The 25,700-nt window shown below is 37.5% G+C and overlaps 2 protein-coding genes, 1 long non-coding RNA gene and 1 pseudogene across 6 annotated transcripts; 2 read left to right on the forward strand and 2 right to left on the reverse strand.

Annotated features, from left to right (window-relative positions):
- Positions 1–264: 264 nt before the first annotated feature.
- On the reverse strand, positions 265–6,198 carry LOC148733309 (uncharacterized; annotated as a pseudogene). The gene is made up of 6 exons (XR_016000601.1): positions 5,953–6,198; positions 4,518–4,653; positions 3,593–3,783; positions 2,771–2,915; positions 2,489–2,548; positions 265–1,644 (listed from the first exon to the last, which is right to left on the reverse strand). The product of XR_016000601.1 is annotated as an uncharacterized LOC148733309 (transcript).
- Positions 6,199–6,749: 551 nt separating this feature from the next.
- Positions 6,750–8,984, forward strand: LOC148733310 (uncharacterized). 2 transcript variants are annotated; one of them, XR_016000474.1, is made up of 7 exons: positions 6,750–7,087; positions 7,383–7,415; positions 7,675–7,758; positions 8,249–8,339; positions 8,453–8,494; positions 8,719–8,784; positions 8,956–8,984. It is a non-coding gene; the product is annotated as an uncharacterized LOC148733310 (long non-coding RNA). The 2 variants fall into 2 exon arrangements; XR_016000475.1 differs by lacking the exons at positions 8,719–8,784; positions 8,956–8,984 and having other exon boundaries at positions 8,453–8,503.
- Positions 8,966–13,338, forward strand: LOC148733311 (uncharacterized). 2 transcript variants are annotated; one of them, XM_088758195.1, is made up of 13 exons: positions 8,966–9,003; positions 9,089–9,192; positions 9,948–10,030; positions 10,236–10,315; positions 10,728–10,835; positions 11,110–11,191; positions 11,297–11,357; positions 11,857–11,901; positions 12,054–12,083; positions 12,371–12,424; positions 12,900–12,935; positions 13,085–13,141; positions 13,260–13,338. In XM_088758195.1, the coding sequence occupies exons 3-13, from the start codon at positions 9,948–9,950 to the stop codon at positions 13,272–13,274; spliced, it is 651 nt and encodes a 216-aa protein (XP_088614321.1). In that variant the 5' UTR covers positions 8,966–9,003; positions 9,089–9,192; the 3' UTR covers positions 13,275–13,338. The 2 variants fall into 2 exon arrangements, with proteins under 2 accessions (XP_088614321.1, XP_088614320.1); XM_088758194.1 differs by having other exon boundaries at positions 13,085–13,338.
- Positions 13,339–20,125: 6,787 nt separating this feature from the next.
- On the reverse strand, positions 20,126–25,454 carry LOC148733312 (uncharacterized). Its single transcript, XM_088758800.1, has 3 exons — positions 25,314–25,454; positions 24,409–24,608; positions 20,126–21,828 (listed from the first exon to the last, which is right to left on the reverse strand). Exons 1-3 carry the CDS (start codon positions 25,452–25,454, stop codon positions 21,666–21,668), a joined length of 504 nt encoding a protein of 167 aa, XP_088614926.1. The 3' UTR covers positions 20,126–21,665.
- Between the last annotated feature and the right edge of the window lie 246 nt (positions 25,455–25,700).

Here is a 25,700-nt window from a genome sequence, read left to right on the forward strand (position 1 = left end):
CCCTATATTTTCAGCAAAACCAAGAGGCCCATGAGATGTTATCCACTATGGGGATGTACCTGGGTTGGACGACGCTTCGATTACCACCTACCAAAAGTACACAATATCGGCAAAGATTCTGAAAAGTACTTGACACTAGTACACAAAAGATGCTGGGTTTTAATTTTATGTTAATTTCTGTTTTATTTGTACTATCAAGCTTCTACAAGTGGTCTTTGTTACAAAGTATGAAATACATGTAACGTATTGTTATAATATGTAACATAGGTAATAAATTAACAGTACTTTATACTACATTTTGTATTCATTTGTAGAGTCACACACCACTTGGGTTGACCACTGAAAATGATCAACAAATGAACAAAAAAACTTCTAGGCTTATCATTATCTATAGTTTGATAATAGTAACAGTTTAAGAACTATGATTAGGATTCTCTGTTTGTCAGCTGGCTATCATTGAAAATTGGCTTTCTGACAGGTTCTTAGAAAAAGTATATTAAATTAAAGTATATGTTTGAAAAAACCAAAAAATAGCTACGAGTTTAAGTTCCTGTTTTCTGTCTACATATACAGCAGTACTTACATATAATTTGGGTGAAGTCGTTAGTATAGCATAGTCTATATATACGGTGAATGATAATGATTTCAGTGATTTGAGTGGAAAATGAATTCATGAGCTTTGAGTTTTGATATTTTACACTTGGATGGAATGTTAATTTTTTGTTTCATGGATCTTGCAGTTTTGTCGAAATAGCAATTCAAAGATGTGTTCATATGTGGCACTAAAAACTTCTCAATGTTCTTCATGTGATTTATGATTTTATGCCTTTATAGCCTTGTGCCCACACTGAATTAAAGTACATAAATATTGTTAATTTTTAAATAATAGTGCTACTTCTTAAGGCAGCATATATTGCATTGTTAAATACTTCAGGTATATTAAAATACTGGTCATCTGAAATTTCTATCCTCTGCAAAAAATATAATGGCCCATAGGGTCCATTTTTTATCAAGTTGGCAATAGTAACATCCTGATGATTGTTAAGTAATTTGTGGTTGGATTGGCCTTGTAAGTCAAGCCGATACCCTTTTAGCTTGAAAGTAAATGATGCTTTAACTAGTTTTGATGGATTCTGGATACTGTAGAAAAGCCAGAATTTCTCATCTTCTGACTCAGTAAACACTGGGACAATAAGCCCTTGTGCTTCTGTGGAGTGTTGAATATTAGCACCGACAGAAAGCCATGCATCATCTTCAAAATAAAAACTATATTCATTTAATCTTAGTCTCTTCCTGGTCAAGTCTCAACTCCACAACCTCCACATCTTGTTCTTTAATCTTGTCAGACAGTCTAACTTAACCCTTTCTGCACATTGTCTGTCCACTATCCTGGACAGAAGAGTGACTACTGTTTCAGGCTGAGTTAGAGAGGGAATAACATTCCTGTTGCTTTGCAAGTTTATATCATTCTGCATTATCAGTAATCACAAATTCAATTTCGCTTTTTTTCTCCATTATGGCCTGGAGTTGCATAGTGCCATAATGGAAGGGTTTCTTAAATAAAATGCCATCTGGGAGACTTTCTACTGTAAAAACCCCCACGTAGATACGGTACCTGGCTGCCTGGTTTCTTTATTGCATCACCTACAGAGCAAAAGAAAGAGAAACATTGATTGGTAATGATAATAGCACTGAGTGGAGTAAAATTTAGGAAGTAATTGGGGAAGTAACGAGCCTGATTACCCCTGAAATGTATGACAGTAAGTCTTATTGACCATTTCCACATGTCCCATCATACACTTTCTTTGCTAAAATGTGACACAAGGTAGGAATAAGTAATTCAATTTCATTGGCTAGTGCCATTTTCCTCTGGATTTTCATTGGCTGCATATTACTGTCAGATTTGACCTGTCCAATTACAAGAACTGTTATAGACATCATCATCATCTTTGTTGTTACTGCCTCCTAGTTTGTTCAATTGCTTAGAGCGCCGGATTGTGTTGTGTGGGTTGGAGCCCCAGTCAGATCAATACTCATGGCCTTAAAATACCTGAGGAGAATTTGCTACCTTTCTATAATAATATCAAGAAATGGATAGATATTCTAGTCTTCTTGGATAAAGACTAATAAACTGTAGGCCCCATCTCCTGCAGGGTTAGAGGTAGGAGATGTTAATTTCCCACGCACGAGATTACTGTGTGATGGATGTCCTCCACTGGGGTGGGATGTGTGGGGGGAAAGGTGAGGTTGTTACATGGACTGAAGCAGCTGGCAAAGGCGCCTGATAATGCTGACGTCCGATCTCAACCTTAATAACATTGTAAACCTTAGCAATTCAGCCCATACTGCTATTAAGGTATATATCGAATAAGCCATTCACAACCAATCAGCTAATAATTATAATGATGATGATGATGATGATGATGATGACAATTACATGTTAATATCTGTACTATAAAGTAAATAGTATGTATATTCTTAAACTTACTGTGTTTGGAATAGAATAGCTGTTGTACATCTTTGTATGTGTACCTCTCATTGGTGCAAGCTAAATAAATAAAGAGAGAGGTACTATGTAGTTGCAGGCCTATTTTGATAACATATTCACCTTATTTGCAATCATGAATAATCTCGTCAATTGGATGACACACTGAATAGTATAAGCTACTGATATAAGCTTCTGCTAAATACAGTTGCACGCCAAAAAATCAACAGAATACTTTCAAAGATGTTTATAATATTACTAATTCAAAGTAATAATATATAATACCAAAGTGGTCTCGGAATTTGATGTTGATGTCAGGATTCAGGCATAAAAAAGAGTACCCTGCACTTGATCCAAAGTTGTACACTTGGCCTTAAGTGTCTTGAAAAATCAGAGAAGATTCACAGCCTAAGTCTTCTAGAAACATGATCTGTTGAAGTAGATGAAAAAGTAAAATGTGGCATGAGGATTACTCAAAAGGACAAAAACATCTGCATGTTCCATTAATTACCAAAGAGTATAATTAACAATTATTCGCCGAAGGAGAGGGGAATATTGCCAAATAATCCCCGAGACTTTGTCACCAAACCTGAGGTGAATAATTGTTTTAGTATAATTTCAGAGCTGAACAACAGAGAAATTTCTAAAATCATAACATTTTAGTAACATTTACTAACATTTTATTTTAACATTTTATATAAACCGTGCGGAGTGGTTTATATAGTGTCATATAAGAAACTGCTCGACCAATCAGATTGTTGGAAACTCTTTGCTCAGCTCTGAAATTATACTAACAACAATTAGAAATTATTCATCTACTTTTAATAAAGTTTTAAATTATTCTAAATTTTCATGGTTTATGTTATATCGTGACCTTGTTTTGTTATACTTGTGTTACATTGTATTAAGTTACGTCACGGTTGTGTTACGTGTACATGGATGCGCCTGCGCAGAGATAGAACAGGGAATAAAAGGATCTTGGAATGTTCATGTTCATTGCGGGTTTGGTTATAATTTCGTCCTTGAGTTTCCTAAGATACAACAGTTTATGCTGCCTACTTGGAATTTGACTTAGAGATTATTTCTTAAAGTGATTGAAATCTTTACCTCATTTAGAAGATTTTTCCTGTGAGCTGATATCAACTTAGATTTTTGAGCCTCACTAAGCTCTGAAACATCTGGGGCCTTTAAACTTTCTGCTTTTCCTTTGATCTCATCTTTTTCTGCATATGTCATGTCATGCCATTTCTTGGCAGCTTCTTTGTTCTTTTGAGGCAAAGACAATTTCTTGCACTCATCTAGCAAATAAAAAAAAATTAAGTTTTCATTTCCACGGAATATCAATTGAATTAGTTTGATTATTATAATATGTCACTGCATGATTTTCAGTTTCCTCAGCAATCAAAGATCTAACTAAAATTGAAAATACATTAATCAACCACTCTATTATGGTGTCAAAGGTTAAAAGGAGCTGAGGATGAAAACCCTATTGGGTTGCAATATAGAGCTCTGTTGGACCCCCACCCTTGCAAGTACCCCTCCTGGGGTTTAGGAACATTTAACAAAACCACTATCCATTATTGATTTAAATCTGGTATTCTGGCACCAAAATAAAACTAACATCCAGCAGACAAAGTTAGGAGAGAAAGCTACAATATTCATTCCTTAGAAATAATTCACTAGTAGAGGTTTATTAATGATACCCATAGACGTACAGGCACCCTTGGACTTGGAGGGGGGACTGTGACCTCCATGCCTGAAAACATTACACAATTTCCTAATGTGTTAGCATTAAACTGATGTAGAACTGCCTTAACATTGATTCTACTGTTGCCTGAATTCTAAGCATTTTGCCTGACAAATGCTGAAAAATTTTTTTAAATGTGGGGGGGCAGGGGATTTGTAAACCCATCCCCCAGGATTGTAATGCCTCTAATGTTACCCTCTAATTATTTTAGCAATGGTCTATAATAGTTACAATGCATGTAAATAATTTGTTCTTAGTGTTTGAAAACATTATCAGGCCTCTCACCTGACTTGAAATACTCTGAACAGAGCATGTTGTAGGAGTGTGAGCCACGTGAACCCGTTGGAATCTTAATTAGCTTTGGAGCTGCTTGTACTCCAGAACTTATCTTTTCCTTTTGTCTAGCATTTCCAATCCATTTCTATATAAATGTATCACATTAAAATAACGTATTTCAAAATGCCTTAAGCTACTATAGCAACCCTTCCCTTTTTGCCCTCTTTCCCTTGCTGGCCCTATAGAGGCGCAGCCAGGGTAAATTCCTACAAGGGACATGGCCCAAAAAGTAGTGATAGCATAATATATGAAAGTCTGAAAAAAATTAAGATCTTGTTCATCAAAATTCCGACAACAACAACAAGGTAGAGAAATATAGACAAAATAATGACACCGTAGCTTTTTAAATTCAGACAAGCAACACAGGGAACCCCTTGGCAGGACCTGACCCTATTAATACCCATGCAAGCTGCACGCAGAAGCTCTGAGCTTGTATACTTTACTTGATCAATAGATTGTATTCGATCCAGAACAGAATGATTGGCTGGCAGCAAATTAATAAAGGTAGATCTTCTTGGCATGTACATGGATGTCGAATGGATGATAAATGTAACATTCAACCACTCTAGATTGAGGATGTAACCTAAACTAATAGAGCCAGATATCGATCGTTAGCTATCAGGTTAACTACTATTAACAGTTTCAGGTTAGCCTACTTGTCAGCTTCGATTAGCCAAACTTGTGCTCCGGTTAGCCTCAGAGCACTCAGGTTAGCCTAACTAGCTCTGTTACTACAAAGTGCAACAGCTTTTTTATTACAAAGTGTGACAAGTGTAATTATAAACTGCGACAAGTGTTATTACAAAGTGCGACAGATATAGCAAAGTGTGACAATTGTTGCAAAATTGCGACAAAACAGCCCTTCAAACACCTTTTTCACGATCCCATGAAGCTGAATAATTTGAAAGTTGAACAGAGACTCGAATTAAAGAGCCAGGTGAACAAGGAATGCACCAAAATAGAGGGAGGACCGTATATTCCATCCGATGGTGGAAAAAAAAAAAATGTTGATACGTGCAGGATTGAACTCATAAAAATTCTCATCGGAAACAACTGACGGTGTATCATAATTCATTAAGATATCAAGACTATCACTCGTATGTTCTCGTTTGAAAGTGGCAACTTTTATATGATGTGCATCCTTAAAAGGAGCTTGTTTCTCGACCCATCCTTGATCGGAAAAAAGCACTCAATAATGTGGATCACAATAATTATTATCCAAACTGATTGCAGTTTTATTTTATTAAACGGCCCATTTAAAGGTGATTGTTCACAATGGAACGTCTACATGCATGTGATCCCAATGGATCCAGATAGCTGTCAAAGTGAGAAAACATTAATTAGCAATTATGAGATGTAAGTTTTCAAATGTCATGTCACTTACCGGTGAGTACATTTAAAGGGCTTCGACCCTCTTTAATTTTTAATTTATTTCGACCGTTTTTGTTGATAAAGTACTCAAGTAGCAATGTCGACGGACAGGACAAGACGATCAAGAAGTATGAAACGTTCTTTCATATTGCTACGCTACTGCGATCAGCTGAAGGTACCGCGTCCCAACATCCAGCGGGTGTTGGAAAGTAGTGGAAGAGTCACCCAGCTGGAATTTCCGAACAACTCCAGTACAGCCAATCTGCAAGAGATCGTATTGAATGGTTTCAGGCAGCATCTAAATAGTAGGGAGGCGTCGAGGTAAAGCTGACAAATAGTTAATAGGAGGTAACAGATTTCTGGCCTATAAATATGTATTCTATAGCGGTTAACCGTTTTTATTTTTAGATTGCTCTTTTATCGAACTGTCAGTGGTTCTAACCTGTTGACCCTGTCTGGCACATGGGATGATATGTGCGGGGATACCATGAAGGCAACGTTCAAAAGCCGCTCTAGAGTGTTCATACGATTAGATCGAGGTAAGATAACTCTTAACGAAAAGGGCAAGTCATATCTTCATAGTTAGAAAAGGCCCTAGGGAAAAAAACATTTGCATAACGACAAGACATGTCCAAGCCGCAACAGCAGTCCCGATAAACTTTTAATGAGGATTACTGGAAAATTCGAACCAATTTTACCCACATAATTTTGAAAAGTATGCTGATGTTAGGAGATAGAGCACGTTGCGGTACTTCATGCTTCAACCCGCGAGAGGATGACACGCGAGCTCCACGCGAGCGACGATGCGCAAGTGGCGGGGTCTGGCCCGAGTTGAATCGAGTCTTGACTCACTTGTGCACGGTACAAGTGCTGAAGAGATCTTTTACTTACAACGTAGAAAATACATTTTTACAGTGTATTCGGAAAAGTTCGTTTGTTCACAGGACTGAAGAACAACAATGTCTAGTAGAATTATGGTTACCAACATCTGTCTCATTCAAGGAATACTCATGTTAATCTGCACCATATTTAACTATGTCTGCACTCGGCTCAACTACACATCAGACAGTGTCTTTTAAATTTAATGAATAACGTCGTCGTTCTCTCTTTTTCAGATAGCACGAATCAAGATCAGGATGGCGAAGCAGGTGATTATTAATTAATGGAAAGATCAATATCATATTTAAGTATTAAAGGTTTTTCGAAGACGATCGAGCACCCGCCATATACCGATAATTGTAGAACTTTCCTTGCCTCCTTGCCAAGGACGTGATTGAAATTCCTTCCTAGCTTAATTGATTTTGATGTTCTGGAAGTAATTGCAGTTTCCATGAAAAGATGATCTTAAGTGATTCATGATGTGCTGAACTTGCACTCGGCTAAACTACATCATTCAGTTTCCTTTAAATTAATAACTTAATAACGTCGTTCTCTCTTTTTCAGATAACACGAATCAAGATCAAGATGGTGCAGCAGGTGATTATTAACGAAAAGTTCATATCATATTTAAGCATTAAAGGTTTTTCTTAGACGATCGAGCACCCGCCAATTACCGGTAATTGGAGAACATTCCTTACTGATTGAAATTCGTTCTTAGCTTAATTGACTGTGATGTTATCATTAGTAATAATTGCAGTTTCTGTGAAATGATGATGTTAAGTAACCTAGAATACTTTCCAAGAGAATCACTTTCTTTCAACCCGATCGTTCTTTTCTTTAATGCTTGATACAACAGGGCAATCTACACCAGGAACTGGAAATGTTGGAATTGGGGTAGCGAGAGCCCCCAACGAGGTGGTTGTGGTAGACCCTTCAGAAGGTACATTGGATTATGTGTTATGATTAATAACTTCTAGTATTGTCAGAAATGAAACTTGATTTGGTACCAATAAATGGGGCTGTAACGCAAACACGTCAACTGATGTTTAGATGAGAGTATACAAACACGGAAAAACTTGTGTTAATATTTAATTTAGGTGGACCCTAAAATAGCCATTTATATATTATTTGATTTCAAATAATTTTTATGGCCACTGCCTCCTATGGAGGTGAAGGCATAATGTTGACTTGGTTGAGTGAGTGAGTGTGACTGTAGAATTCGAAAGGATAGATGGATAGAGGAATGGTGAGGTTCTTAAGCTAGCCACTATAATGTGTCATTCCTCTTTAATATTATTATCATTACTTTAATCATTAATTTATTATTATGAATATGACTATTTGTTACCATCTATTGGGTACTCAAAAAGATGTGGGATGTAATAGTAGTAGCCATATCCAGACTTAACTGCCTATTTTTTTTACTTCAGATGAAAACTCAAGTGATGAGGAACTTGGTAGACCTATCTTTACTTCATCACCAATAGTACATGAAGTACCCATCGTAGCAGGTACATATAGGTATACTTTCCACACTTTTTCTGTCTGGAGAAGTAAAGTGTAGGTTAGCATTGCTCTTGCAGCTTTAATGAACTTGTTTTCCTTTTTTTTTCTTTTTTTTTTCTTTCAATTAGGTGACCAGAAAAGAGCAGAGATGTTTGTTGAAAGCCTGTATGGTAAAGATGAAGGAAGTTCAATATGTAATTATTTCTGGGGTTGAGTTACAAACGGGATGGGCATAATTATATTGCACAAAGAGATATTAAGAATGGAATACCCACTTGAAAAGACTATGAGAGTTGTAATAACTTGAAAGACAAAACTTATAGCTGAAACTAGTCAATTCATACTGTTTATAGTCTTTGTAATCATTCACCCTAAGTTGTTCTCAATTTCCCAGAGTCAGTAGTCACGTGCTGTCCTATGGCAATGGACGGCCACATATTGGCTGCACAGGCAGTAGAAGGTAATAGTGTAATCCAATAATTATATACAAATTTTAAAGGTCAAATATTGGCTTGTCAATCCTAGTTCAAATTATATATTTCAAATGATAGGTTTTGAACATGAATATTGTAAAATAATGTAATAGAAGAAGTGGAGATTAAGTTAAAAAAAGACGTGTAATGTTTTTCAGTGGGAACAGTGGAAGAGGAGGTGGATCATCTGGTTGGTGCAGAAGCGAGTAAGTAAAGACTTGAAATGAATCATCTTAATCTGGTCCTGCAAAGAAGTTATGTGCTCAATTGATTCTACATTCTTACTGTTAGACCCAAGATGTGGACCAGCCTATGATTTACAGCTCCTAAGAAAACTAATGGTGGCACATGATGTGCCCCCAGTGCTACCATTCCTGTGCATAAATGCATGAGAAGTAAGTGTGTGAAGTTTTGTAGGGATGATTTTAGATAAGAGTTGCACACAAAGTCTCTTCAGGTTATGATGGACAAGTCACAGTTGGCCTAGTCATAAGCATGTGAAACTTCAGATTGTGTTGCAGTCAGGTTCATGACCTTGCTATATGTCAGGGGGTTTTGTGCTTGGATGAAAATATACATTCTTTCTCAAAGTGCCTTTTTCCAGCCTGCACCATTAATGACCAGCAGAAACCTTGCAGGGAAACCTGATCAAATGCTGGGGATTAACCTCTTAGGAGCCACCAGCTATACATGACCATGTTTCTTCATGGGACTCACATTTCATTAATTCTAAGGTCTAATGTTGCAATTTAGAATCAAGTATAGTATTACAACTGACTGACGTCTATCTTGGGTTCATAGTGTTTTTACATAATTGTATAAAATGTACATGTAACTTTGTGTTCATGTTTATTTTTTTTTAGCACTTTGCGTCTGATTGTAGTGTTAGAATTGTGCGATAAAACACGTCACTTAATGTTTTGACATTTCTAATCAATTCTTCCCATTCCCTAAATTATACAGATGAGACATCACTAGTTGAAGGTTACATACATCAAAATACACTGAAATGAAATGCATGTCTTATGAAATTAGAGGTTCTGCATGATAATGTTTGGAAGGGAAAGACAAATGTTGTGCATTTCTACAATTAAAAGCAATTATTATTATAACATTTCAAAAAATCTTATTATCTAAAAATTGAAATCAGATGAGAAAGCAGTGCCACCAGGACTGTATTCCTTTGGTGCTCATCCGCTACAAAGCTTCGCAAAAGGCCATGGATACCTTAAGGTACACCTCCTATAAATCTCTGCAATATAACTTCATAACAATCAGAGCAAAGAATTATACAGTGGTCATGCTTTGCATTTCATTTCATTAGGGATAAGTGATTCTAGTTAAACATATTTCAATAATAGCTGAGATGTGCAAGTCATATAGCAGTATTGTATCCATCACTTCATTAAATATGGTACACACTACTGGTTCATTTCAGAGCTTTGTTGGATATATCAGATGTGTTGGGAACCTGCTATCTGTGTGCCTCCCGTCAAGGCAGCAATTTTGATAACAGTGGTAAGCGTTTAGGCTTTGTTACCAACCTCTGTTATTATTATTATTATTATTATTATTATTATTATTATTATTATTAGCTGTTGAGACACTGGTGGTTCTCCTGGTGACTCACATGATTATCAAGCTGTATGCCAAGAGAATCATTTTCAAATTTTTTCCCACTTTTACCATGAAACAGCAGTTTATTTGACAACAAAAGTCAGCTCTCAAAAGGCATGTAACCTCAAACAGATTTTTCCATAGCTCATCGTCAATCACAACATTGTCTTGGAAAATAAAAGTTAGGAAACAAACACAAATTAGTTGTTCAACAAAACTGCATGCAAAAGTAATATGTTTTGAACAGAACCATCCAAAAGAGACATTGTCATGTCTTCAGTAATGTAATGAATTGACTGTCTTATTTTCATAGCTTGTGGGAAACATCAACAATCTCAACAATCAAGTGAAGATGTGGAGATCAGGGTGATGCACCCCATGTTAACTTCCAACAGGATGATAGTTGGAAGTTTGATAGCAGGTCAGTGCAGGCATCTGAGCTTCCAATTTGTCCCTCAAATTGTAACCTATCAAAGGTATCCCATACATAGTAATCCTGTAGCTGATAATCATAATTTACAAACATCTCAAATCTCCCGATTTTCTTCTGATTTGGGAGTTTTAAAAAACATTTACAAACAAACAAACCAAGAAATGAAAAAAATGCAAGTGTATGATGTTCTGTTAAATTATGCAATTTAACACTGATAATTATCTCGTTATGTATTAATGGTATGGATGACTATGTCTTTAAGGAAATGAAAGTAGCCTTACAAGAGGGTTGGTAGAAGCAATACACCAAGACAAGGAGGCTTCAAATGCTCTAAAGGCTCACAGGTCAATGTCGCAGTGTACTATAACTAATTCTTGTTCAGGTTGATCTCATTATAACCATAATGGTTTAAGTTTTCTAACTCAAACTACATTAATTTGAATTTACAGGGACCTCTTGGAAAGGGACCGAGCTATAAGATTACGGCAGGAAATTGAATTGCAAGCTTCTGTAAGTTTTGTAGATCACAGATAAATTGGCAACCATTAAATACACTCTAGATTCAAAATTGTGTACCAAAGACAGTTAAATCTGCATATACCACACATACAGCACAAAAATGCCAATGCATGTACATTTGAAAAAGAAATGTAAACTGCTCATAGAAAGAACTCATGGTGTATATCTTTTTGGTAGAAGAGAAAAATTAAAAAATACAAACAATAAGGAGGAAATTAACTGAAAATACCATTGTTGGCTTTCTGGATAAACCAATCAGACACCACAAAGATAGCACTATATGAACTAGGAAACAAATGTAGCTTTATTGATGTAAACAGCTAACAGAAAGAAAACATGATGTAATTTTTTTCTTTTTGTAGAAAAGAAAAATTAATATAAAAACAAGAATGAAGAAACTGGAAATACAATCGTTGGCTTTATTTGAAATGTATTTTATAAAGTGGTGCTTTGAATTACATATACTTTATTATGAATTCCACTTTTTCAGGAGGCTTTAGACAGGGCCAAAAGCAAACCACAAACAGAGGAAAGAGTAAGTTTAAGTTATTTTGTTTTATATTTTTAAAGATTTTCTAACCTTACATGAGCAGAATATCAACATGGTTCATTAACAGATATATTACTTCCAAATGAATTTCTAAATCTTGGCATGTCCATTTCCATGTATTCTAAATTCAATCACAGGCCCAAAGACCCCAGGACTTAGAAAATGAGGTAAATAATGCAAATGTTCTGGCAATTGTATTTATTAACAATAAATAAACCAGATAATATCTGAAAAGTAGTATTCCAAAAATCCACATTAACAGAAATGCGTATACCAGTGTTATGTATATATTAATAGTGTAGAAGTGAAGGCATCTGTTTTTGCACAGAGTGAAATGTGGCTGTATATAGTGCTATTAAAAGCAAAACAGGAAATTGGGAAATTATCACTTTTATGCCCCATTTTAATTGTCTACTAAATTAAAATAATTCATTGTATTTTACTTATATGGCAGGCTGATCTTGGGGAAGGTGAAAATTTGGATGAAACTGTGGTGGATTCTGCAGAGGTAATGTCTGTACTTCCTTGAAACTGCCAAAACTAATATGGCTTAACCGGCCAAAGTGCGAAATTGGACTTTGATTGATTTACTGGATATTCCCAGTTATGGCTTTTAGAATCCTTGATATATCTTTGTCTGCAATTGACGTGCTCTTCAATTGATTTTCCTAAAAAACTCTAATATGAGGAAAAATCCAGCAAATTCACTGGCGTGCAGTGAATTTGTTCTTCCATGAGTTTCTAAGTGTTGGTCAAGTGCCAATTTCCTCATTGTACTTTGAATTTCAACTGCACGTGCAGCACCGCATGGTAATAATTATCAGCAAGGCAAGGTGAAATTTTTTGGGTTGAAATGATAATTATGATGGTTTCTTTGCAACTCTTTGAACAGTGGAGAAATTATTCCCTTAATAAGTCTTGGGAAATACTTTGGTGAATGTTCTTTAATGTGAGTAAAACTCCAATTAATCATTCTTGTTTAGGTCTGCAAGAGAAGGCTCGCAAGGTTTAGTGAAGGGGTAATTACTTTTTATGATGTATTTGAAAAATTATCCATTGCAAGTCTTTTTTAAGTGAATAGTAAACCTTTCATATGGAAAACAACTTTGAAGACATAGGTGATCAAAACATAAATGAGTAAAACTTGATTGTTTTATATATTTTGTAGGAATCTTGTAAATATCCCAGTAATAATGAGAGTGACTGTAATGAAGATAGTAGAATTGTAAGTATCGTAAGTGGTTTGAAATGAAGTATAGTTACTATTTCAAAACTTGAAGGAAAAAGTGCAGATTTTTTGTAGAATTTATTTGATTAAAATGTATTTTAACTTTTTTCTGCAGACTTTCAAGAATTAATAATTTGTATTGTAGTAAAATCTCAATTGTTGAACTTAGTCAATAAATTTTCATTTCTATTTGATTTTTAGTGATTTGTTCTTAATAAGTTATTATGGATTACCCATATTGTAATTCATATTTTTATAAGCAATACATCAATTTAAGATGTGATACAAGTTGTGGATGGGTTTTATTCAAATTAAACTTCATTTCCCTTCCTTGATGTTGTTTTTTCTTAAAAAAAGTTATGAGATATATCATCAATAGTTTGTCTATTTGCATGTCTTTTGATGCTGTCGATACAAATAATAATAAAAGTGAATGAAGTCCAGGTTCAGCACTAAGCAATTATAAGTGTATTCAACATCTCTCATTGTATAATAATAAACTATAAGTGAATCTCGCAACTTGATTAACTGAATTAAGCGGGAGGTGATGATTATTGTCAATGTGACACAAAGTAAGAAATCATTCATCGAAAGCGAAACGGATGGGTTAGCTCAATGATGGTACAAATAAAGGCTCGCACTCTCTAAATTAAATGTTTATTGTATCCATTCATTTCTTTTCTGGCAATAGATAGGTTTTCACAACTCATTTAAAGAATTCCGGATTCCGGGTTTTAGAGTTGCCCCAAAGGAACTACTGTTGGCGGTTTTCACATCATTTTGATTTCAGTATCAACAAGATTACAAACAACTATGCGCATGAAATGAAATGAAAGAAAAGTTCTTTTCGTCGATATGTAATGGTGGCCTTAATAATTTCTTCTTTCATACACTGTTGAGGGTCTTTAAAGCAAAACTGATTTCGAAAGGTTTGCTCAGTGATCATCCAAACAATAGAGGCTCAAACTCCCTCAGTTAGTAGTTGATATTATCCATTCTTTCATTTCTGATCATTAGTATTGGTTCTCACAACTACAATGCCCCCCCTTCCTGTTAATCCAGCCACACAACTGAAATAAATTTGAATTTACTTAATTTAGAGTCTATTTGCATTTACACAGGACCCCACAAGCTGTCCAGCCTTAAACATTATCGTGTCTAAATAAAGGTGTTATACTGTCGGCAGTTATGAAAATTTTATATAAGCAATTTTGATTTCAGTAATGATTTTCAATTTACAATAAAGCAAAGCACTTGTCAAACTTGAAAAGTAGTATTTTTGTAATGAAATCGACAGTAACACAAGAATTAACATCATTCCAAAGTTAAGCAAAGTTGAATTGAAAATCTGTCGACGTTCTCTATGAATTCTCGGACAACTCATTCGCCCCACATGATTTTTTAAATGCAAGCATAGGAAAGGCAAATGTTGTCTTTCCATATAGTTTTTATGCAGAGATATATCTGTTGATAAGAGAAAAAAAAAGAATAAATGCTGTGTACTGTAGGAATTCAGCTCACAACCTCTCGCTTTATGGGCTACCAGCTAGTTTTACAGTCAGGGGTCTTACAGTCAGGGGTTCTTACAATCAGGGGTTTTTACAATCAGGGGTTCTTACAAACAGGGGTCTTAAAATCAGGGGTCTTACAGTCAGGGGTTCTTACAATCAGGGGTTCTTACAATCAGGGGTTCTTACATTGAGGGGTTCTTACAATCAGGGGTCTTACAGTCAGGGGTTCTCACAAACAGGGGTTATTACAATCAGGGGTCTTACAGTCAGGGGTTCTTACAGTCAGGGGTTCTTACAATCAAGGGTCTTACAGTCAGGGGTTCTTACAATCAGGGGTCTTACAAACAGGGGTTCTTACAGTCAGGGGTTCTTACAATCAGGGGTCTTACAATCAGGGATCTTACAGTCAGGGGTTCTTACAATCCGGGCTTCTTACAATCAGGGGTCTTACAGTCAGGGGTTCTTACAATCAGGGGTCTTACAAACAGGGGTTATTACAATCAGGGGTCTTACAATCAGGGTTCTTACAAACAGGGGTCTTACAGACAGGGGTTCTTACAATCAGGTGTTCTTACAATCAGGGGTCTCACAGTCAGGGGTTCTTACAATCAGGGTTCTTACAATCAGGGGTCTTACAGTCAGGGGTCTTACAATCTGGGGTCTTACAATCAGGGGTCTTACAATCAGGGGTTCTTACAATCAGGGGTTCTTACAATCTGGGGTCTTACAATCAGGGGTTCATGCAATCAGGGGTTCTTACAATCAGGGGTCTTACAATCAGGGGTTCTTACAATCAGGGTTTCTTACAATCAGGGGTCTTACAGTCAGGGGTTCTTACAATCAGGGGTTCTTACAATCAGGGGTCTTACAGTCAGGGGGCCTTACAATCAGGGGTCTTACAATCAGGGTTTCTTACAATCAGGGGTTCTTACAATCAGGGGTCTTACAGTCAGGGGTTCTTACAATCAGGGGTTCTTACAATCAGGGGTCTTACAGTCAGGGGTCTTACAATCAGGGGTCTTACAATCAGGGGTTCTTACAATCAGGGGTTCTTACAATCAGGGGTCTTACAGTCAGGGGTTCTTACAATCAGGGGTTCATACAATCAGGGGTCCTTACAATCAGGGGTTCTTACAATCAGGGGTTCTTACAATCAGGGGTTCTTACAATCAGGGGTTCTTACATTGAGGGGTTCTTACAATCAGGGGTCTTACAGTCAGGGGTTCTTACAAACAGGGGTTATTACAATCAGGGGTCTTACAATCAGGGGTCTTACAGTCAGGGGTTCTTACAGTCAGGGGGGATCATTATCAATAGCTGGGAACAGACCCTTATATAAAACTACCATGACATTTTATTCAAAACCCCCTTATGTAAATCATCATCGCTACATAGCGACAATATAGAGGTACAAATATAAAACCCCTGGATTTCAAGCACGGTTCTGACCTTCACGATCGACGATCAATATCAACATCTGCGCGCAGACTCCTAGATGTAACATTTTACCATCGCAATAAACAACTGGACACACGTTTAACATGGATGTGACATTTTAAGTTCAATTAATCAATATCAACATCTGGGCACAGAATACGCACTCTATGTAAAGAGTTACGATCAACACAGACCCCTAACCGTAAGATACTAAGATGAAACAACAAACATATGAAATACATATATATGAACTGCGGTTATGAAACGTATATGTGCACGATCCTTCGCAGTAAAGCACTATTTAAGCTATTTAAGATTTTCACTATTGCTTAAATAGTGCTTTACTGCGAAGGATCGTGCACATATACATACTAAGATAAGTTGCAACATCTGCCTACAGCTCATCATGTAAGACACATTGATTAAAACCCATGGATGTAAGAAACAACGGACAATATCAACATCTGGGCATAGCCCACTCGTGTAAGACACACTGATATAAACCCCTGAACGTAAGGACCAACGGTCAATATCAACATCTGGGCATAGCCCATTCGTGTAAGACACATTGATGTAAACCCCTGAACGTAAGGAACAACGATCAATATCAACATCTGGGCACATTCTTTCATATAAAACACACTGATATAAACCCCTGAATGTAAGACCCCTGATTGTAAGAACCCCTGATTTTAAGACCCCTGACTGTAAGACCCCTGATTGTAAGAACCCCTGATTGTAAGAACCCCTGATTGTAAGAACCCTTGATTTTAAGAACCCCTGCCTGTAAGACCCCTGATTGAAAGAACCCCTGACTGTAAGAACCCCTGATTGTAAGAACCTCTGACTGTAAGACCCCTGATTGTAAGAACCCCTGATTGTAAGAACCCCTGATTGTAAGACCCCTGATTGTAAGAACCCCTGATTGTAAGAACCCCTGATTTTAAGACCCCTGATTGTAAGAACCCCTGACTGTAAGACCCCTGATTGTAAGAACCCCTGATTGTAAGACCTCTGATTGTAAGAACCCCTGATTTTAAGAACCCCTGCCTGTAAGATCGCTGATTGAAAGAACCCCTGACTGTAAGAACCCCTGATTGTAAGAACCTCTGACTGTAAGACCCCTGATTGTAAGAACCCCTGATTGTAAGAACCCCTGATTGTAAGACCCCTGATTGTAAGAGCCCCTGATTGTAAGAACCTCTGACTGTAAGACCCCTGATTGTAAGAACCCCTGACTATAAGACCCCTGATTGTAAGAACCCCTGATTGTAAGACCTCTGATTGTAAGAACCCCTGATTGTAAGAACCCCTGACTGTAAGACCCCTGATTGAAAGAACCCCTGATTGTCAGAACCCCTGATTGTACGATTTCCTGACTGTAAGAACCCCTGATTGTAAGACCCCTGTTTGTAAGAACCCCTGATTGTAAGAACCCTTGATTGTAACAACCCCTGAATGTAGGAACCCCTGATTGTAAGACCCCTGATTGTAAGAACCCCTGATTGAAAGAACTCCTGATTGTAGGAACCCCTGACTGTAAGAGCACTGATTGTAAGAACCCCTGACTGTAAGAACCCCTGATTGTAAGAACCCCTGATTGTAAGAACCCCTGATTGTAAGAACCCCTGATTGTAAGAACCCCTGATTGTAAGAGCCTGTGACTGTAAGACTCCTGATTGTAAGACCCCTGATTGTAAGAACCCCTGATTGTAAGAACCCCTGATTGTAAGAACCCCTGACTGTAAGACTCCTGATTGTAAGAACCCCTGATTGTAAGAACCCCTGATTTTAAGACCCCTGATTGTAAGAACCCCTGACTGTAAGACCGCTGATTGAAAGAACCCCTGATTGTAAGATTTCCTGACTGTAAGAACCCCTGATTGTAAGACCCCTGTTTGTAAGAACCCCTGATTGTAAGAACCCCTGACTGTAAGACTCCTGATTGTAAGAACCCCTTATTGTAAGAACCCCTGATTTTAAGACCCCTGATTGTAAGAACCCCTGATTGTAAGAACCCCTGATTGTAAGACCCCTGATTGTAAGAACCCCTGATTGTAAGAACCTCTGACTGTAAGACCCCTGATTGTAAGAACCCCTGATTGTAAGACCTCTGATTGTAAGAACCCCTGATTGTAAGAACCCCTGACTGTAAGACCCCTGATTGAAAGAACCCCTGATTGTAAGAACCCCTGATTGTAAGATTTCCTGACTGTAAGAACCCCTGATTGTAAGACCCCTGTTTGTAAGAACCCCTGATTGTAAGAACCCTTGATTGTAACAACCCCTGAATGTAGGAACCCCTGATTGTAAGACCCCTGATTGTAAGAACCCCTGATTGAAAGAACTCCTGATTGTAGGAACCCCTGACTGTAAGAGCACTGATTGTAAGAACCCCTGACTGTAAGAACCCCTGATTGTAAGAACCCCTGATTGTAAGAACCCCTGATTGTAAGAACCCCTGATTGTAAGAGCCTGTGACTGTAAGACTCCTGATTGTAAGACCCCTGATTGTAAGAACCCCTGATTGTAAGACCCCTGATTGTAAGAACCCCTGACTGTAAGACTCCTGATTGTAAGAACCCCTGATTGTAAGAACCCCTGATTTTAAGACCCCTGATTGTAAGAACCCCTGACTGTAAGACCCCTGATTGAGAGAACCCCTGATTGTAAGATTTCCTGACTGTAAGAACCCCTGATTGTAAGACCCCTGTTTGTAAGAACCCCTGATTGTAAGAACCCCTGACTGTAAGACCCCTGTTTGTAAGAACCCCTGATTGTAAGAACCCCTGATTCTAAGAACCCCTGATTCTAAGAACCCCTGACTGTAAGAACCCCTGATTGTAGGAGCCCCTGATTTTAAGAACCCCTGATTGTAAGAACCCCTGATTTTAAGACCCCTGATTGTAAGAACCCCTGACTGTAAGACCCCTGATTGTAAGAACCCCTGATTGTAAGACCTCTGATTGTAAGAACCCCTGATTTTAAGAACCCCTGCCTGTAAGACCCCTGATTGAAAGAACCCCTGACTGTAAGAACCCCTGATTGTAAGAACCCCTGATTGTAAGAACCCCTGACTGTAAGACTCCTGATTGTAAGACCCCTGATTGTAAGAACCCCTGATTGTAAGAACCCCTGATTTTAAGACCCCTGATTGTAAGAACCCCTGACTGTAAGACCCCTGATTGTAAGAACCCCTGATTTTAAGACCCCTGATTGTAAGAACCCCTGACTGTAAGACTCCTGATTGTAAGACCCCTGATTGTAAGAACCCCTGACTGTAAGACCCCTGATTGAAAGAACCCCTGATTGTAAGATTTCCTGACTGTAAGAACCCCTGATTGTAAGACCCCTGTTTGTAAGAACCCCTGATTGTAAGAACCCCTGACTGTAAGACCCCTGTTTGTAAGAACCCCTGATTCTAAGAACCCCTGATTGTAAGAACCCCTGACTGTAAGAACCCCTGATTGTAGGAGCCCCTGATTGTAAGAACCCCTGACTGTAAGACCCCTGATTGTAAGAACCCCTGATTGTAAGAACCCCTGATTTTAAGACCCCTGATTGTAAGAACCCCTGACTGTAAGACCCCTGATTGTAAGAACCCCTGATTATAACACCCCTAAATGTAAGGCAATCCCTGAGTGGAAGGCTTTGATCTGGTTGTAAAGTATGAATTTGAAGCTCCAACATAAATCAGAAATTTACAACTCTTATATGATCTGTATTAAGACCCTTGAAGATGTGAATCAAACATAAAACCCTGAAAGTATGGTACACATTGTAGGACCAATGGGTTGAATACAATCACTTTTCATGTATTTTTTGAGGTCAAGGTTTAGGGTTAACAATAGTTTAAAATCTATATGAAAATGTTGCATATTCGAATCCATTGTTTGTAATATTGAAAAGCACAGAAACCCATTTGGGATCATAACTATTGTCAGTAGCAAACCTGCTCATTCCCACAGTCTATCAGGCAAAAGGCAAAGAGATTGGAATAAACCTAGTAAGTAATTAAAAGGGTCATTGCAAATAAGTTTCCAAAGTTTATTTGAAATTTATTAAAAAATTACAGATATTGAATACACTTTGCCTGGTGCTAAACCTGGACCTTATTCACTTTGATTATATTTGTATTGACAGCATTAAAATACATGCAAATAGACAAACCATTAATAATATATCTCATCACGTTTTTTGAAGAAAGGGAAATGAGGTTTAACTTGGATCAAACACTCATCTACCACTTGCATTACAACTAAGTTTGTTTGATAAATTTATCCATGCAATATAAACAAAAAGAGTTTGATGTTTTCTACAGATTAATATTGAGATGATGACACTCAATATAGGCACAGTGCTTACTTCCTAACAACCTATGAGCCACTCATTCTTTAAGACACTCAACAAACTCCTTACATCTGAAATTCATGTCATTAAAAATAAGCAAGAGGTAAATAGTTAATGATTTAAAAAAAATGTGTGAATTACAATATGGGTATTGAATAAATATTTCATTAAAAGGAAGTACAAGGGTTAATCAAAATCAAAAATTGACAACTTCTTTAGCATATTTTCCACTATAATAAAATTTCCACTCTTTGAAATTATAGGGGTACCATGAGAGATCTTTATGATGGATTAAAAATTTGCTTCTATTCTTCGTAGTATATATGTATTTATTGATTCTGGAGAATTAAGTTCCTAGTTTTTACATCAATTATGGATAAAAAGCTCTCTCTGTCTATGTGATGTATAGACTTTATCAACAAGTATTTCTGAGTTTAGCACATTTGCAATTATTTACAATACACATAATTTCCACTCCTCTCCAACCAGACTTAATTACATGTATTTGGATGATTTAAAATTTGGTAAAATCAAATAAGGCTGAGGAGTTAACCAAACACTAAATTTGGTCTGTCCTATACTATGGATGTAACATTAACGAGTATAAATTAAAATGAAACAAAGGTAGCTTTAAATTCAATCATGTCAGGGAGGTATGAATTAGCTTAGTGTATTGCCAATTAATCCAGCCAAATCATCATGCTCACATTCTGGAGACAAATCTTAGTTATTAAATTTGATGCAAAAATCTTGTTAGACTTTTGACATCATCTCAATATTTGTTTTCAATTTTTTTAAGATTTCATAGAGGGATGCAGTCTCATTATAGAATTGCATAATTCAACAAAAACTTGCATTTTGATGGTTCATAAAGCGAGGGATTTAGCGTGGAATTGTGAGTGGAAAACGAGGCTCAGTGATACTGTTTTGCATCTTTTGTTTTGCACTCAGGACAAAAAAAGTATATCATTGCTGTTTTCTTTACTTCTTATTAACTTTTTTTCATCCATATGATTCAAGGAAAAGCCATACTTGACTCACCAATTCCACATCAAATTGCATGCCAAAAACTAATATTGCACAAATTGCAAATTCCCTCATCAGGTAATTAATTTTCCTATAGTAGCTCTTTCTAAAGTTGAGGAGTGAAGAAATTCAATTCAATTCAAATAGTATTACAAGCTTCAATTGAAATAGTGTTACAACTTTAGGATGAAATTTCTTTAATCCTCAACAATTTCGGGTACTAGCATCTCTAATTTCATTGTTGCATGTGTTGTGTTTTGAGGCATTTTATTGGCAAGCCTCACCATCTTGCCTTCTGACAGTTTCACAACAGGCACTATGTAAATTCTTGCCTTGTCACCAGCTTTCCTCAAGGTACAACTGTTGATAAATGAGATAAATGCCGTTACATGACAATGAAATAAGTGTATGAAACGTTCCTAATGACATAGTCTGTCAATTAATGGCCTTGAGTACAGGGTATTTAAGTGATTACATTCATCCCTAACAAGCCACCTTTTGAACAAACCAGGGCACAAATCCACACCCATCCCTTAGCACAAAAGTGCTCTTTACTTATTTCTCCCAATTCTGAGGATATTTTCGGGCAAATCAGTGCTCCTCGCCTCAATTTATGTCTACAGTTTTATTTCTTGCACATACCTTAACCACTATCTAATACTGTGAAGTTTAATTCATAGTGGGGCTCCCATGTGCACAAAGCGCGTGTGGGGCAGACCCCCATACCCATGGAATAATTATGGTTAACCTCTTTTCGTTTGTTTTTCACGTGCCTGACCGAGCGTACGTACGTACGTGCGTACGTGCCTTCAACTTCCACAGGTAGGGTAGGGGAGACTATCAAAACGAAGGGAGGGGGGTCTCAGGCGAGTTCTGGCATTTGCACTTCTTTTATCTTATCATTAATATCATGAACTTGGGAGCTCCGCTTTTAGGCTTGGCTAAATCTATATATTACGAATAAATGGATCGGGAGTAAGAGAATGTGTATTCTCAAGTCTAATTTTGCTCTGCTTACCAGGCAATTATCTAACAACATGTTACCCTTTTTGAGAGACAAAAATGAAATTTATGCATAAATATGGCACTAAGGTCAGACAGGGGCCCTCTCCCTCCCCTAAGTCTCCTAATGTATCTGATGTTCTTCAACTATATCAAGGTTCTCAAGTCGTTGATAATAAACTCATAAAGGCTGAAATTTTCTAAAGAAACTGTTTGGGGCTGCGTCGGTGGGGGTAACGAAATAATTTGAATATATCAACAAAGTTGAAATGGTAAATTGGCCACCATTACGATTATAAAAGCCGACGTTCCGAGCATTAGCCCTTTGTCGGAGTGAATAGAGGAATTGTGGGTTGTGTGTGCTTTTGAAGGCAGAAAAAGGAGCTACATGATTGGTGGGAACATGGCAACGAGAAAAACACGAATAAATCAGTGGAATGAAAAGTGTTCGTTGATACCTGTGGGATTTAGACTGCCGGTTTGAAAGATGAGCTTTTGTTCAAGAGTTTTCTGGCTTTCCGGGCTACCTAAGTGTAAGGAAAGACCGCAGATTGCCATGTGTTGCTTAGAATGATGAGGTAAAAGCAACGTAATCGTAACGGTGGCCAATTTACCATTTCAACTTTGTTGATATATTCAGATAATAAACTCAACCTGTTTTAATTAAATAACTGCAGTTCCTGAAGTTTAAATTTTGGATGTGTCAATTTTTTTCATTCGATTAATCACATTTGATAGTAGTTATACTAGAATTAACGTAAAATCTTCTAGGGATAAGAGCAAGACATTAAAGTCCCTTTTTTGCTGCTTGCAAACAAACAAGGTTTGGAGCCCATTTCTCTTGGTGCACGAAGATCGTTCTGAGAAAGTGTGTGGACAAAACGTGGCCTACCCTATGGCCTACCGGTGGTCAGATCTTTAAAAGGATAGCATTGCTGGAAACATTTCAACGTTTTCCTGAGTACTGTCTTACCAACGAATTTCTTCTGTTGTTTTGGGGGCCACATTCCTATCAAAATTTCTTAACCTTCTGATAGAATAACGAAATCGAGGAACAGAAGCCGGTTAAACGCAACTTTTGGGCAAGCATCATCATATCAGCTCTCCTTTCAAATTAGTGCAATACTGGCCCTTTCTTTGGAAAAAGCAAGTAAAGTTTGCGAAATGTTTACGACGGCGATGCGTGCGTGTCCCGAGGTGCTCGTTGCAAATTCAATACTCTACAGCACTTAAAAAATTGGCCTGGCACGTTATGTTAGCTTTTTCTTACCCGGATATGCTCTCCGATATAACGCCGTTCCTGATTACATTTTTACACTAGCACTCCAATATATGTCACCAACTGACCGCCATTTTGCATATCCTCTGCGACGCAATTTTCCCTTTCGTAAACGACCGTTGCCATTTTGAAACGGTCGTTGCCATTTCCGAGAACAGTCGTTTCCATTCATTACAAAATGGCAACGACTGTTTCGACAAATGACAATGACCGTTTCAAAATGGCAAAATTGACCTTTTCATATGGCAACAGCCGTTCAGGAAAGGAAATACGCCTTTGCGACCGCGCAATATATTAGCCCCACCTCTCCCCTCCCCCTTTACCTACCGGTATAGTTGAGTGCTGTGATATTTGCAGTGTTTCGTTCCCTCGGACGTTGAAAATCGTGTTAGCGACCTCTTAATATACCCTTTTGTACGCCAGCGTATTCGTTCGACTCTTACTGATTTTATTTTTATGTTCTTAAAAATCTGCCTACCGGTAGGCCATACGTTAGGCCATAGGGTGGTCAACAGGGTAGGCCATGGCCTAGGCCACGTTTTATCCACACCCTCTGACTGAAGTTTATTTGCTCTCAGTAATGAAACTAGGATACATAGGGTCTACTCTGCAGCAGCAACTGACTCTGATATGTTCATTGTCAAGATTTAGAAACTTACCTCACAGATACGCACGCTGAATCAGCACCTTGGGAGTACTGAAGATAAGTGCAGTCATTGGTGTCGACCAGGATACACCACTGTCTCTCCCACTTTTCAAATATTGGAGAGCGCATTACTGCATTCGGCTTTGCTGCGGGTAATGTCCAGGTGAATACAGTAACCATTCCATTTGGTGTTGGTTTTATGCTTTGTGGTACCTGAAAAAAGAAAATAATATACATAATTTTGAGATAAAACATATGGAAAACATTTCATGTAAAGTAATGTGCCTAGAGAGTTTCGTAAGGATTTTCGTATGTTCCCAGGCGCTCCCTATTTTTAGAAGCTCCGTAGACTTAAAGGCGAGGAAAATCTAGGGCGATGAGCAAAATGTACCACATGTTACACCAGGGAATAAGGGATTAATTATTCTATCATTATTTCAAACCAGTACTTTGGCTATTAGTTGTCGTAATAAAACCCTAAGCCTTTTTGCAGTATTGCATCGATCGCCTAGGGCGTGGGCGAGAGACGAAAACGACGCGCACAAAACCACGATATTATGGTCAACAAAATGGCCAACAAAACGGCTCGTTGCTTACAAAAGCGAATTTTAAAGAAACGGGGGCAAAAATTGATCCTTAAGAGTAGCTATTTTATTTCTTAGCTCGTGGGGGAGGAAGATTGCGTGACGAGCCCAAAGAACGTCTGCGTAGAAGGCTATTGCAACGCGAGCTTTGTTAAAAGTGACTGAAACTGTTTAATTATATATGATACATTTAAAGGAAACAAATTTCTATTGCATTAAAAAACTCCAACCCAAATTATGGCTTTTTTGAGTTAAGAGCAAAAAGAAAAAAGAAAAAAAACGCTAACAGCCGATACCCCCCCTCCTTTATTTGCACATTTTATCATCCACCTACCTTAGCGAGGACGTTCCAGAGAAGTTTGTGGCGTTCCTTGGTCATTAGGGACAAATGTTTTCTTTGCTTTCCCTCCATGTGTTCCTCCTTGTTTTTCCTTCGTATTGCCTTTTCGCAACCTTTCATAGCGCAGATACACATTCTTTCTCCACAATCAATCGAATGAGATGTTATTAAACTCCTTTTGAAATAAAAAGAAACCTTGTCAAAAATGACATGCAGTATTAATCATCTCACATCCTTATGCCGTGTTTTGCTTCTTACTGGTACAGCTTGTAACACCAGGCTGTTTGAGAGCTGAATGATTAATACGTTACATAACCTCTAAGCAATCAGGCTACTCGGAAACATCGGATGATATGATTCCATCGTAAGCGCATTTAAGGA

The sequence above is a fragment of the Stylophora pistillata genome, chromosome 4 (assembly GCF_964205215.1).
Source record: "Stylophora pistillata chromosome 4, jaStyPist1.2, whole genome shotgun sequence".
NCBI classification, from domain to species: Eukaryota; Metazoa; Cnidaria; class Anthozoa; order Scleractinia; family Pocilloporidae; genus Stylophora; species Stylophora pistillata.